Here is a 15,055-nt window from a genome sequence, read left to right as displayed (position 1 = left end):
TCTGCCTTCAGCTGCTGCCTTCAGATTAATTAGTGAAAGATGATTTGTTGTACTGAGAAGAAAACACGGTCCTCTTACCTTGTGTAAATGCAGGCAAAGGAAGACTGGTAAAATATTTGTCTATGGTAGGGCAATGTCATCTAGTTACCAGTCTACCAGCTGTCAGGCTCCTGACTCACATGTAAAGCAAACTTGACTATTTAATATCCTCCACTTCACAGTAAAATTTCAAAGTCCTTTTAGGGTTTATGGGCTCTTTTTTTTTTTTTTTTTGATGCCATCTTATTGCAGTATTTCCTAAGAGCACCTTTGAGGTAGTATTTTCAAGGTATCGATGCTGCCTGGCCCTTGAGTGCACTCTGTGGCATGAGGGGACACTCTTCAAAGCCATCCTGAGTGCAGGCTGAGGTCTGAGAGGTCTCCAGGACCTGTGAGAACCATTTGTGGTGAAAACCAAGGTCAGAGCTACATGCCTTTGGGAACATTGGATATGTTTATCACTGGGGTGGAGGCAGAGGGAGGGAACAGGTAGGGAATGTTTGGTTTTTTTGCTGGGGTTTTTTTTTTTTGTTCCTTTAGGTGGAAGGTTTTGGTATGTTGTTCAGAAATTGCTTCAGGTGAAAAATCATTTTCCACCTAGCAGCAAAAGTATGCCTGGCAAGGTGAGAAGTGTTTTAGGAGCAGCACTTCATAGAGTTGATTTTTAGCCAAAGTAAAGTCCCTCTGGGAACAGTTACAATTGGTGATATTTCTTTGCAGGGTTGAAGCTACTCTGACTTTGGGGACTGAGGAAACCTCTTGCCCTCTACAGGAGCTGCACAAGTGATATCAACTCATGTCACTTTTTCTTCTGCCTAGACACAGTTAAGGTGGACCCTTGAAGCTCTCAGACCCAAGCTGGAGCAGGAAAGAGGCCATGTTGCCATAGTAAAGCAAAAGGCTTACTAACAAGAATATGTGAATTACTTAAATCCAGGAACTATTTGAATACTTCTGTGACCCATTCTTCAGGCCTAGATCTCCTTTTTTTTATTATTTTTATTTTTATTATTATAGCATGAAGAAATAATCTTCAGGTGAATGAAAGAATTTCAAATTAGTAAATTTTCAGAATTTTACCAAAACACATATTGATGGAAGTCTGGAAATTGCATGCTTTTGAAAAAAAAAAAAAAAAGTTAAAAGATCTTTCAATCACAATGCCTTTATCTGGAGGAATCACACTGGTTACAAAGTGTATACATTGGAATCTATTGGTCACTCAGATGCAATCATTATGAGTTAAGACATGTAGTATATTGCAATTGTAATAGTATAGTTGTGTTTTTCATACCCAGTCTTTGAAAAGGAGCCCAGTTGTAGCCACAGAGAGACAGTATTTTAGGATCTAAATAAATACCTTTATTTTTCATATATTCTGGGAAAAAACTCTGAGCTGGTGTGACCAAGGTGGAATATTTAGTCTATCCTCTAGTTTTTGTTGCTTTTTTTTTAAATCAGGGACCCATATATTCACTCACTGAACAGTTTAGCTTCTCATCTGTCTTTTTTTTTCTTTTAATCTTGTGCCAGGTGTTTAAGAAGTGGGCAGCAGTGGTATTTCAGTAACCTGCTTTCGACATTATTTGCATACCTTTGTGTTTTTCCATGGTGATCAATGCTCAACTGTAGTGGAACTTCAGTCAGTAAATTTTATGTGCAACTGAGTAATTTTTTTTTTAATTAGTCCATTCTAGGAATTTTAATGTCTATTTATAAATATTTATATTTTCAATATGTCTTAATTTAATTGAGAAGATTTTTCACATTGTTTTCAGATAATCACAGGTAGTATGCATGATGATATGTCAACACTGACCTTTTAGCTTTTCTATTTCTTAGTTCATCCACATTTTGTTTTTCCATGTGTATTATATTTTAGTTTATTTATGGTTTTCCTTCATGGGCTGTTGGAACAGACAGTGTTTTCTATGCAAACACCTTTCTTTGCAGAGAAAGAAAATATGCTATTGCATACTAGCAGGTGTCATGTAGACTGTCTTGAATACTTTAATCAGTGTGTACAGCTACTAGAAATCCACACTGAAATAATGTTTGATTTGTCCAGAACTTTCTGGCACACAAATACAAAGCATTTAGTACTATATTCTGGTTTGTGCATTGAAAGAATATTGGGTGTGTGCTCTTTGATTTGAAATCTCTATTAACTTACCTCAAAATCCTGGATAAAACTGAATAGATACCGTTGGAATTGATTAGCATGTGCAAATCATATTTCTAAGTAGTCCTGCTGATTTACTGATTTTAATTTTTGAATTGTAGTGTTTTTATTCCTTTCATTTTGCTGAAAAGTCTTCTTTTGCAAATAAATCCCCTGTAGCTTGTGGTTCTGCTTGCTAAAAGGTAATCCTGTGTACCACAACTTATTAACACATCAGTAACTTATAGTGAATAATTCAACTTCATGTAAATCACAATAAAAACTTTTTGCTGCAGCTCAGAGGTGATGAACAAGATGCTACAGCTGAAAAATACTTCCTCTTTAGTTTTTGCTGAAATTTTTTTCAAATTTTGATGGTTGTTACATACTTCTAGAAGAACATTGCAGAAAAGGTTTGTTCTTTTTGTTCTCTTCTGAACACTTCTGAACACTTCCTCTCTTCTGAAGTCACTTCTGAAGTATGACTTGGTTTGCTACTAGTGCATGTGAGTCCATATATATGACAATGTTTAAAGTATTAGTTAATTCTTGTAGCTCAGCCTTAGACTGAAATTTAATAACATGTATGATTTGGTTTTCCCAGGTTATACAAGTCTTTGTCTGAAGGAATGAGTCAGAAGAACCAGCCTAACTGTGCTTTCAGTACTTCTGAAGGTGGACTGCAGGGAAGGGAGGATATTGTGACCCTAACCTATGGCCAGATTGAAGAGCTGGCAGCTCAGCTGCAGCAAACTCGATTGGAGCAAAAGGACACTGAGCTGAAGCTCCAGAAAGCCCTGGAAGCTTCACAGGAGGCCAATGAAAAAGTTCAAAAGTAAGTCACTTGCCTTCCAACAAAAATTGAAGTTGTAATCCACAGGAAGCATTTTTTTCTAGTATTTTGTCTATAACTGAAAGTGTGGCAGTACTCAGAAAAGGTCCTTTAAAATGATTCTTCCTTTGTCAGCTCCTTTCCTACTCAGAGTGAAGCTGATGATTTTAACAGTTTTGTGCTATTAGGCAAGTCACGGTACCTCTCATGACGGTTAAAGAAATTGCTTCCTACTTGTGCAAGGCACAGAGAAAGTCTTTCCATCTCCTATGAATGGTTTTCACTGTTCTTTTACTCTGTGGCAATCCTATGGTAATAGAGTATTTGTCTTTATAATTGCATGGTAGAATATTATGGTTCTCATTTTTGGTCTGTTACACATCTGGCAGGTTTCATGCTTATGGGGTTGTTTAGGGGTGGCTTCAAAATCTCACTGAGAGCCACAGGAAGTCTCTGAGTCAGTGAACAGGGATTGTATTATCTTTCCCATCATGAGTTTCCCTGTTAAAAGGTTACTGAACTCCAAAACCTGAAGTTCATCTCTAGTGAAGTACTTATTGTCATGTTTGTTATTAGTAGTGCTTCTTGACAGTCTGGCACTTCTCATCTCTGCATTACATTCATCAACTGCAAAATTCTCCTCTCTCACCCTTCCAAGGTGGTCAGTGCTGAACTGATGAGAATTGTCCTGTCTGTCCATATATGCCTTCAACTTTAATGTCTACAGCATTCACAGAGTAGCCAGAAATTGGCTTATAATATATTGCAAGGACCTAAAAAAGCTTTTCTTGTTTAAAAAAAACACATAATGAGTTCTTCTACTTAAAAATAGTTATATTCCTATATTTTTAATTTATTTGTGACTACATAAAATATAATTAATGTATCTATATATGAAAGTGCTTCTTTTTAGTCATCTCTTTAAACCCTCCAGTGGTTGTTTGATAATCATTCAAGTCTTTATTCTGAGCGCTTAGACATATTTGAAACTTCAAGAGGTTGATACAAATAAACCTATAAAAAAAAGTTATGGTAAAGAGAATATTGATAAAACCTTTCTGTACACTGTTTTAAGTTGTTACATCTAGTTTTATTTATAAATGTTTAATAATATAGCTGCTTAAGCAAGGGTTGAGATTTCGCTGGGTTGTTGTTTTTTCCCCTAAGTGAAACAATCTTGTTTAATCCCATGTACCCAGGGTGGCTAAAGTAGAACTGCAGCCACAAACTGAATTACTGAATTAAAGTAGTGGTGATGCACCACTATAGTGAAAAGAATTTACGTAATTTAACATACTCAACTACTTGGGAAAATTTTGGTCAGGTTAGTTTTCATTATTGTAAAGATCAGACGACTGAGCCTATAGCAAAACTAAACAATTGGTTGAAGTCTTTTGATGACAATAGCATGCCCTTTTTACCACGAAACCGTGGAAATGCTCTGCGCGTCTTCCCAGCACCCGGAGTCATCCACCCCCATCTTATAATTCAACCTGCAAACAGATTAAGCAGCTGAGTTTGTGGAAAGTGTGTTTACTTTGAGCTAAGAACCCTTGTGTGACACTATAGAGATTCCTCTGACACCTCTGGGAGAGCTACACAGACAGTTCGTACTCATCAGCAGGGAAACCGGGCTGAGAATTCCCAATTTCTTTGTAACCTCAACTGCTTCATACAAATCAGTGTTTGGCAATTAGGCAGGAACTCATTTGTTAGCTTAGCATTTTATTTAGAAGATGTAGGATGTTCTACATTTCAAAAAAGAACTGACGATTTGCAAACCTCTCAACAGAAAGGACTTTTGGTATTAATTACAGTAGTATTAATTATTAGCACTGTGTTAAGAGGATGCTTAATGTAGTTTAAAATGTGTCACTAAAATTCATAGACTAAAGACTGTTATAAAACAATCTATTTTCTTGACTTTTTAAAATGCTTAACTAAAATTTAATTCTGACATATGAAGGGAAGTAGTTTTGTCAGCCATATAAAGTAGATTCTCAATATTATTTGGTAAAATAGCAACAGTTATAAATCAGAAGAGTGAAATAATTATGACATCCATTAAGAAAGAACATCATCATTGTAATTAAGAATGTTGAGAAAAGATGTATTTTGTATCTTCATAAAATGTAGCTTACTAGTTTTACACTGCCTTTGCTAATCTGCTCTCTGGCAACACTAAAGAATTTTTTAATATTCTTAAAAACTTCAGTGTTTGCATTCAGCATGATATGCAGAGCTTTAAAGAGAGTTGTAATTCTCCACAACATTTCCATCATGTCAGCCATTTGTGTACCCACCGGTAGTTGTTGCTTTCTAGATGTGAGACCCAAGGCAGAATAGTGGTCCTGTGTTTTCCATCAGGACAAAAAGCATCTAAAAAATTTCTTGATCCTATCTCACACAAAACAGCAGCTGTGAACCAGGACAGGATGTTTTGGTATCTACTTATAGTGAATTTGGACGTAGCAAACATCTGTTTATACTGAAGTAGGGTGAAAATCTCACGTTGGCTAGCTGCAGTGTGAGAGATAAATTGACACTGTCTGCTCTTGCCTGTGAAGATGATTCACCATCCTAACAGGGGTGCTGGTGTAAAACAAGAAACATTGATGCTCAGAGGGTGGCCACACAGATTTAGCTGCATTTGCTTGAATCTCTTTTGATTTTGAAACACTATCAAGATACCCTTATTCTTTTAAGAGAGTGCTATTCTTTATAAAGCGAGTACACATTTTAACTGTGGTCTGTGTAAACAAGTACATGTATGTACATGCATAACAATGCATATTTATTCAATAGACTATTATGATCTGCACAGTAATATTTTTAATCAATGCTCTGGAATGGCTATGACTATAATTTTCTAGATTTAATTAAAGTGTTCTATTTTGTGGTTACAAAGAATTAGGACAGGAGCACAGAATTCAACAGGAGTGCTGGTATAGCACCACAGGCCCCCTGCAAGTTTGTCCTGCCTGAGAAGCCAGGAGCCAGCTGGTGCAGTCCCAGCAGGGAAATGGGGCTGACCTGGAGAAGGTGGCTGGGAGAGCCGGTGAATTAATTAGTACCTCTGCCAACAGAGGAAGCGAGGCATTTTAAAAATGCCCTTCCGGCTGGAACCTCTGGGATTGTGGAGTGGTTGCTGATGTCAGTGAGATCAGAGCAGGTTATAATGTAATACCAAATCAATATTAGCCAATTATCAGTGAAGGCTGAGGCCACTTTTGATGTTTTTCCAGGAAATGTTCTATTTTTCTGCAACAGCTTTGCAGCTGGAGTGAATTTTAATGCAATTTGTCTATTGAGGGCTTCTATTTTTTTCTCATAATTTAATGATTCTAGGTCAGTAAAGCACAACTCTGCATGTGAGCACTGCTACACTTGCATTGTCATGTAGCTGTGTGAAGTGGCAGAGAATTTCTATGTAATCCTCTAAAAATAAACACAAATCCACAAAGTAATAGTGCAGTACTAAAATATACAGGTATGGAAATAAGCATAAATGGTGAGAAGGATCCTGCTTGTGTACTTTGTCAAGGTAGTTCTGACTATGAATGAAGCTAATATAAAAGTGATGTAAACCAGAAGTCATTGCCTCATTTGTCCTTAACTGTTTATTAGAGACCTTTTCAATTTTCTTTCTCTTTCTTTTAAAGAGGAAGTCAGGAGAATTACAGCTTTGGATAAAAATTTCAGTTGATTGAATACATAAGAAAACTAAGCGGTCTTCTGAATTAAATTCAGTCCTTAATAACATTTATCCCTTAAGGTCTGATTTTTTTTTTGACCACCTACATTTCATTGTAATTGGAACACACCCTTTATTTGTTTAGTCCTGAATTTCCCTCCAGCCTTTTTGAAAATGCTTTCTCTGCTTTTGTACTTGTTCATTAATTTTCTTAGCTGATGCTGATATAAGTCGATCTATGAAACAACAAAAACAAACAGTTATTACCAACAGTCGACATGGATGAAAAGAATACAAAAAATGTAAAGAAATAAGAAGTAAGCATTTATTAAGTAGTTAGTGTCCCTGTCTTCTGCAAGTAAAACTAATCTGCCTTCTGAGTGCGGGAGCTGTGTGTATTTCACATCAATGTCCAATACGTTCTTCAGTGCTGGCTGTAAGGTCTAATCTTTCCCAGAATGATCAGAGCGGTGTAGTTGAAGAACAAGGATGAATATTTGAATAATCACACCACAATGTGAGGTGACCCTCCGACAGGGGACTGACCAGATACACATATGGATTTTGGGAAGAAGCTCTGATGCTCTTTTTTAACACAGCTGTGAGAAGAATGTGGCTAAGACCCAGTAGTCTTTCTGGAGTGTAGCTGGCAAAGGAAACCATGAGGAGAAGAGAATTTAACACATGGGTGTAAGGGAGATCACTTCATTGATGCGATCTGAGGGGAATGTCTAATGACTGGAAGAATCAAACTTGGCAATGAAAACACAAAGCTCTTTTCATCAATTCAAATGCTGACTCTAAAGCTGCAGATGGTTACCTCCAGCCTTGCCTATTCAGTGTGGTGTTGTATAAAATGGCACTTTGGTGAATACTAATAGATCAAAACAAAGATTTAATAACATAAAGATGTGGTGTTCATTTTTAAATGAGGATACAGGTCAGTGTCTCAGAAAAGAATGAAATAAGTATCTTTATGTATGGGTCTAAAGTCTCTGGAGATTTTTAACTGCAAACATATCTTTAGTGTGCAGATTGTGTTCAGTAGGGGTAGCTATGCAGGGAACAGGCTAAAAGAAAGATTTCAGAATTATTATACTAATTGAGCCTCTTTGCAACATGCAAATGTTGTTAACTAGTTATCTCCTTTTAAAATCATACCTACATATATTTAGCTGAAGTATACATTGTAGCTTGTATGCGTTGAGCTGCTTGTTGTAGGAAAGAATGGAGCTAGTTAATTAGAAATTGCAGGCAGAAGCACTTCACAAAAGAAACAAGTTGTACATTCACTGGGACTTAAAGCTGTTTGTTTTGGAGGAACCACCAAGTCTTAGAGAACTCAGCTGGCTTTATTTTAAATTTGAGAGAGCTATTTCTTTTGTTTTCTTCTTTCAAAACAATAAATATTATTTGATTTCTTACTTTATTAAGATGTTATATTTAGATGTTGAGACTTTTCTATTCGAACTAAACCTCTGTTTGTGTTGGTTATTTTACTTACAAAGTTGTGCTCTATTGCATGTCAGGTCAAAGCATTAAATACCGGAGGCTAGGAGTACAATGTCATATGTACTGGTAGTTTCTTTGATTTGTGTCAGTAAATAAATTAGCACATTTCAAAAATTATTTTACTTTTAATGATAATTACTGAGCTGCCTGCTGCTGTGAAATTCTGCTGAGTTGGAATAGTTGGTAATTTTTTAATAAAGCCTGGGGAATAATTTAACTGGTGCTGGCATTTTGAAATGTAAAGTCCTGGTGTCTTGTTGAAGAATGTAGATACAGAGCTTGTTTCTTAGTTACAGCAAATTGATTTTGCTCTGTCACACTAAGTTGCATTCATTTGTCCCAATTAAGGGTATGACCTGTAGATTGCTGAGAAACAGATGCTGGTACATTGAAAAGACAATTGAGTGAGAGCAAGGTGCTAAGAATCTTGTATTTGCTGTAGCAATCCACAGAAGTCAATGGATATCAGAGTTTGTATGGAAAGAAATGGGAAGCAAAGAAAGATGACTTTTGTAGCAGTTTAAGATACCAATGCAAATTAGCAAAGGTTTTGGTTTTCAGAATTGGATCAAAACTTATTAAATGGGATTCAAAAAAACTCCTTGATGAGGACTGATATGTTGGCTGCCTCATACAATGATTAAAAGCAGCTTATAAGCTCCATGGGGCCCATAAGAGATACACAAACTCCACAGGCAGGGTTTTATGGTGTTTAGGAAACCCACACTAGCCAGATGGAAGATTCCCAGACACGCAAAACTACCACATACTCTGAAGAATGCTCCAGAGCTGATGCAAATTTTTTTGGCATACCAGACATGAATAGGAACATGAGAAAGTTCAAAACACAAAACCTAGTAACCATCACTCATATCACATTTGAAATTATTACCATAGAGCAGCAATTAGAGGCTGTGTGAATGTACCAGATTTAGGGGCAATAGGCTGGAGTAGTCTCCTTTAGTCAGTGAGGAAATAAGACTATTTGAAATGTGTGAAAAAGTCATGCTTGATCTAGCTGAAAGCAGTACATAGCAGGGTCAGAATTTTTTTAAATACTTGGAATTCTGCACTAACACCAGTGGTTCCTCTCAGAAAAATTCCACTCAGACTGCACTAATATGCATGGTGAAATGATGAATTAAACAGTCTTGTAGAGATACCTGTTTGTTGTAATAAAAAAATCGATTGAGCCAATGAGGTTATGTGCAGCCTCAGAGAAATTCAACATATAGACAGAAATAAATTGTCTAGGTCTGAAGCAAATAAAATATTGAACTAATATTCAAATCTAAGGTGAGCTGAACAAATTCAGTCATCGTTGGCATATTCTCTGGACTGCTGTCGTTACACATTTCTGTATCACTAGGCAGATCATTTTTCCCTTGGTAAGGCTAACATATTATTCATACTGTACAAAAGGAAACATGTAACATTTGGAAAGCTGAAATGAAATGTATTTTCCTTATTGGATTATATTATATTTATTGAATTACACCAGTTTTTTAATTGGGCACTTCATGTTGGAGTCCAGCTAAAAATTTGCAGGCTGTGATGGAGGGAGTGCCTAATAACTCAGTACCAGTAAGGCTGTTAGCTTCTCTGCCCAAAGAAGCGCTTTGGATAAGCAGTTGGGATAAAAGCACTTGGACAAGCATAAGCAGAAAACTTCTAACTGAAAAAAGTTATTAAAACAATTGACTTTTTATCTTTTCTGCCTGGTTTCCCTGGAGACCCAAATGGAGAAGCACATGCTGAGACAAAGTATGGCACACTGGTTTCAGAGATCCATGTAGAGCTGTGTGACCTCAGACATTTCTTTCAAAAGTTTCCTTGGCATCTGCCCCCATCCCACCCTTAGTTTTCTAAGTAGTTGTTTGGGAGCAGGGATTCTCCTCCAGGGTGTGACACAATGGATCTCAGTTTTCTCCTCCATCTGTGGAGATTCAGATATCCTGCACCTCTGAGAGGCATGTTAGCCTCACAGGTCTGGTCTGGATGTTCCCTGTTCCTTGCTTTGAAGCAGTACCATGTAGCAGAAAATAGAGCAGTCTGCTTGGGTCAGAGAGGAGCAAATAGTCTACTCACCTCTGAGATACAAGACCTGTTTCTGACACTTACCTTTAGGGCTTTTTCTCAGTTTTATCCAATGCCTCTTGAACATATATACAAAACCAGTATCAGAACTTCCATCTCCCATTTTCCAGATGGGCACCCTTGATCACCCCCCACAGAATCACACCTTCAGGTCTAATAGCATTTCACGTGTTTCTTCTGTAGAAATTCACAGCTTCAGAAAGAAAAGCTTAGAAGTGTCTTCAACCCTGGTGTGTACTGCTCCCCTGAGAAGTGGCAGATATGGGTTAAAACCAGGTTTTCCTTAGCTTGGCTGAATGCTCTAACTGGAAGTATTATTTTTTTATGCTTGTCCTGAAAAGGAGAACTGGTAGCACTGCTGTTGTCTTTATCACCTTAAAAGAAACTTGTGGCCTTAGTTTTAGAGAAGGTAGCTTGAGGACTTCTGGACAGCCTGGAGCAAGACACTAAAAGTAAGGGACTGCCCTTAATAGAGCAGGTTGTGGTATCACTACTGAAAGTCTCATACAATTATAATGTGTGATATTGCCAGAGCAGATTATGGGATATCCTTCTCCCAGATATTTTGGGTGTCATAAATTGTAGTGAGGCCTGTAGCATCTAACAGTTTATGATCAGTGCCAGCATTATGCTCAGTGGTGCACTTAATAGAATGAAGACAAAAAAATCCCAATCAAAGAGAATGACAGGCATGCCTTTTGTGCATTCCTTGCACAGCCAAGATATTCATTGGCTGCAGAGTTTCACATAGATGAAGAATGCAAAACTACACAAACAGTCAAAGTCAAGTATTTATTTTCTTTTTTGTAGCTATGGTTTACTTTTACTTAACCCCTGTACATTGTGGATTGCAGTGCAGATATTGTTTTGTTAAAGTATGGGTAGTTACAATATAAACACAAATATTTATTGTCATTTGAATATTTATCATCTCAGCCTTTCACGAAAATAAAAGCAGTGCTGAAACTTCATTCTCTCAAACAGTAAAATGTATTCTATGAAAGTCAAATGTTTTCAGAGTCAACATAATCACAGCATCCCAGTTTTTGACCTGTGTGTTCATTTACAGTTTACTTATAGCTGCTTCAGAGAGATGGAAGTTTGTAGATTACAACATGGTTTTATTGATTTATCAGTAGCAAAATACACTAAGTATACACTCAGTAAACTGGATCAGCTAGCTCTTGGGCTTGTATTGTATAATATCAGCTTGTTGTGGAATACTTCAGAACAAAATCAGAATGTTGGCATAGTTAACTTCAGTGGTGTAAACCAGACTTGCAAAGACTAATATTTAGTAAGACCAATAACACAAACAAATTAGATTTTGAAGTTGTTTGCCCAATAGGAAGAAGCATGCTGACACAGTATTTGTAAGCTTATAGTTAACTATTCTATGAGAAATTATTAAATAACTTTGAACAGCAGATTGAGTGCTCCTTGAATAATAGCAAGAAAACTTTTTCTCAGACTTGCTTTTTTTTCCAAGATGATAAAAAGAGTGTCACAGCAAATACTCATTTACTTTAATATTTTATATCCAAATAAAATAAGTCCATGGCATTTACATTGCCGTTACTAAATAGTATTTGGTTTGTTTGCAAGAGTCATTTATTTGTGGCTTGGCTGAAGGAATAAAAATAAATTTGCGGTTCTTTCTGTTAATACTCATACTGTTTCTTAACATATGCAAAAGATTGAATACTGTAAATGTATATGCAGAAGCTCAAAAAGAAAACCCAGACTTTCTGAAGCTTCTGAATTACGTATAACCTTTTAGAGAATTGCTGGGACAGTTCTTTACAACAACATAACGAGATACCTGACTAAGCCAACAAAGTATTTTATTTTAAGCAAACTTTAAATCATTTGAATTTTTCCACTGCTAAAAATTAAGTATACCTTTACTATACCAGGGGCTACTTATCTGAGAAAAAATTTACAGTTTATGTTTCTGAATAACTACTGAGCCATTAATTGATAGTCAGATTTTTTCATAAGGCTTTTTTTTAACATGGTTTTGTAGAAGGGCAGTATCAACTGTATATATGACAGCTAACAGGCTTAACCCCATAATCACCAGGGTTGTTTTATTGGCAAGTTGCTTGAGTTTCATATTCTAGATTTATGCTGTGATGTGGGTATTAGGATACAGATCCAAATACTGACCTGTTGGAAGGCATAAATCTTTAGGACCACATTTTATGATTTTAGCTTCAGATCATGGAATTCTTGCCCATAGAAAGTATCAGGATTCAGCCTTTGAATGAAAGACACTACAGGTAGTGTGTATTGTGCAGGTATTGAAATGTGTACCATAAAATTATTTTATTTAGCAATTTATTTTGTGCCTCATAATATATGTATTTCCATCATTTCTATTTCAATCCTTGATAAAATGATCATAAATTATTTAAGGGATATAACATATGCACACCAGATAAAAGGGATATCTAAGTGATGCACTCAACACGAAAGACATTTTGTAGATTTTACTCTATGCTTTTGAAGAACTTTGTGACTCTTTATGTAAATCCAAATTTTATGCTTTCATCAACAGAAATTAAAAGGCTTTTCTCCTACAATCAGTCCCACTCATGTCATCACGAGGTAGAATTGCCACCAAGGGAAACATTAGGAGGAAGAGAGGATATTTTGTCCATGGAATTTTTTGTTAGTTTTTGAGGGAAGACTGCCCTTTTTTCTAGAAATACTTTACAGAAGTATGACCAAGTGTGAGTTGTCCTGAAATCACCAGAGGGGTAGAGAGTTCACCTGCCAGTCTGAGCCCATTATGAAGGACTTATCACTAGTAAGAGCTTAGTAAAATGCTTTGCTTTTACATCTATACCTGTTTCCATTACTACTTGATCTCTAGGTGCTCTAAACATCATTCCAGCTTGGGCAATATCACATCGGTGATAAAATACAATAAACCTATGTAAAACCTATTTTTAATGTGGAAGGATTTGATGATGGTTTCTCGGAAGGGATTTTCTCTCCATGAGCTCCAGATTAATTTTGGTCAGAAGGTGGAACCACCTCAGGGAGGTGGAACAGTATTGAGAGCTGCTTAGAACCATCAAATCTGCAATGGGTTTTTTTAAATATTTGTGGAATCAAGAAAAAAAGGCAGGTTCATAAGAAAAGCAAAAGCTGCACATGCAAGCTGCACAAAAAAACCCAAGGAATTAATTCACTTCTTCCCATGGCAGGCAAGTGTTCAGCTATCTCCAGGAGAGCAGGGCCGCATCACACAAAACAGCTACCTGGGAAGACCAATTCCATCACTCTGAATATCCCCCCTTCTGCCTCCTTCCTACTCCATTTTATACTGAGCACAATGTCATATGGTCTAGAATATCCCTTTGGTCAGTTTGGATCACCCACCCGAGCTGCGTCTCCTCCCAGCCTTCCATATACCTTGAGCTTCTTTGCCAGTGTGGCAGTACAAAAAGCAGAAAAGACCTTCGCTCTGTGTAAGCCCTGCTCAGCAGTAACAAAACCATCTCTCTGTTATCAGCCTGTGTTCAGCACAAATCCAGAACACAGCCCCATACCAGCCAGAGAAAATTATCTCTACCCTGGCCAAAACCAGCACCATAGTACATCAGTATTTGCAATCGTACAAACTCATTGTAAACAGGACTTGACCAGAAGGTGTCTGAAGGAAGTGAGACTTGCTTGGAATAGGCAACTGAGAGGTTCAGACTTGACTTTACAAGAAGTCTGACATGCAGAAAGATGTAATGTGGTAGTTTCAGACTGATAATTTCAACTTATAGTGTCTCTTTAAAAGGCCATTCTCTGCAGATCTGTAAATGAACCCTAACTGTTCATTTTGAGCAAATTTGAAATGGTTTGTTTTAGATAATCAATTTTTGACATTGCTTTTAAATTTCCCTGAAGATGGATGTAGAACAAACCAAAATCCTCTATAAAGGAGGTCTTTTTTTTCATCTCCTGAAATACATTTCTGTTGAATATAGTATAAGGAAGCTGGCGAGCTGTTGCCAGACACACTTCAGAGCCCAAACTGAGAAGCTGAGAGAAAAAGGCTCTGTATTCAGCAATTTTAGTCTTTAATTCAGTGGGATACTTTTTTTATTATTATTATGTTTGTAGACATGAAGAACCCAGATCTGAGACTGTATTGCCCTCAAGAATGTGAGGAACAGTTCAGAGACACAATAAGATTGCCTGTGATTCATGGCACTCTAATGATACCAATCATTACCAAGGGGCAGGACTAGTGTTCATCAGGAGTTTTCAGGAATTAATATTTCATTAATTATTCATTATTCATTCTTTGAATGAATAAATACTATGGCAGAATACTTTCTGTGGGGAAGACATATTACCATAAGGTGAAACTGCTAGTTTTCCATAAGCAGGCGACACAGATTGCCAGGAGGTATTTGGCAAGAAAACCCAGGAGACCCTTGCCTATTCATATCAGCACAAACTTCATGGAAATGCAAGGACTACACTGTAAGAAGTAGCTTCCCATGTCAAGATTTCTCCTAAGAAAAGAGAACAGGTGTGATACCAAATGTGTGGAAAAAGTTCTTGTCAGTGCTAAAAGTAATTCAAGCTTACGGAAGAAATTACAGAAAAGGTTTTTCTGGCACAAATATAAGTAGTAAACTTTGCATAAAATTGCCATATAAACTGTTGGATGCAAGCTGGAGTGATAAGGGAAATTTGGAGATTTGTTTAA

General features: G+C 36.8%; 1 protein-coding gene across 6 annotated transcripts in view; it reads left to right on the top strand.

The window, feature by feature from the left end:
* Nucleotides 1–15,055, top strand: part of MIPOL1 (mirror-image polydactyly 1) — a 192,184-nt gene that overhangs the window by 170,065 nt on the left and 7,064 nt on the right. For all 6 annotated transcript variants that reach the window (XM_068192885.1, XM_068192884.1, XM_068192883.1 and 3 more), the window contains one exon: nucleotides 2,805–3,035. In XM_068192885.1, coding sequence (XP_068048986.1) covers nucleotides 2,805–3,035 — 231 coding nt within the window. The remainder of the gene's footprint in view (nucleotides 1–2,804; nucleotides 3,036–15,055) is intronic.

The sequence above is a fragment of the Anomalospiza imberbis genome, chromosome 6 (assembly GCF_031753505.1).
Source record: "Anomalospiza imberbis isolate Cuckoo-Finch-1a 21T00152 chromosome 6, ASM3175350v1, whole genome shotgun sequence".
Taxonomy (NCBI): domain Eukaryota; kingdom Metazoa; phylum Chordata; class Aves; order Passeriformes; family Viduidae; genus Anomalospiza; species Anomalospiza imberbis.
The sequence above is the reverse complement of the archived record's forward strand: the minus strand, read 5'-3'. Positions and strand labels throughout refer to the sequence as shown.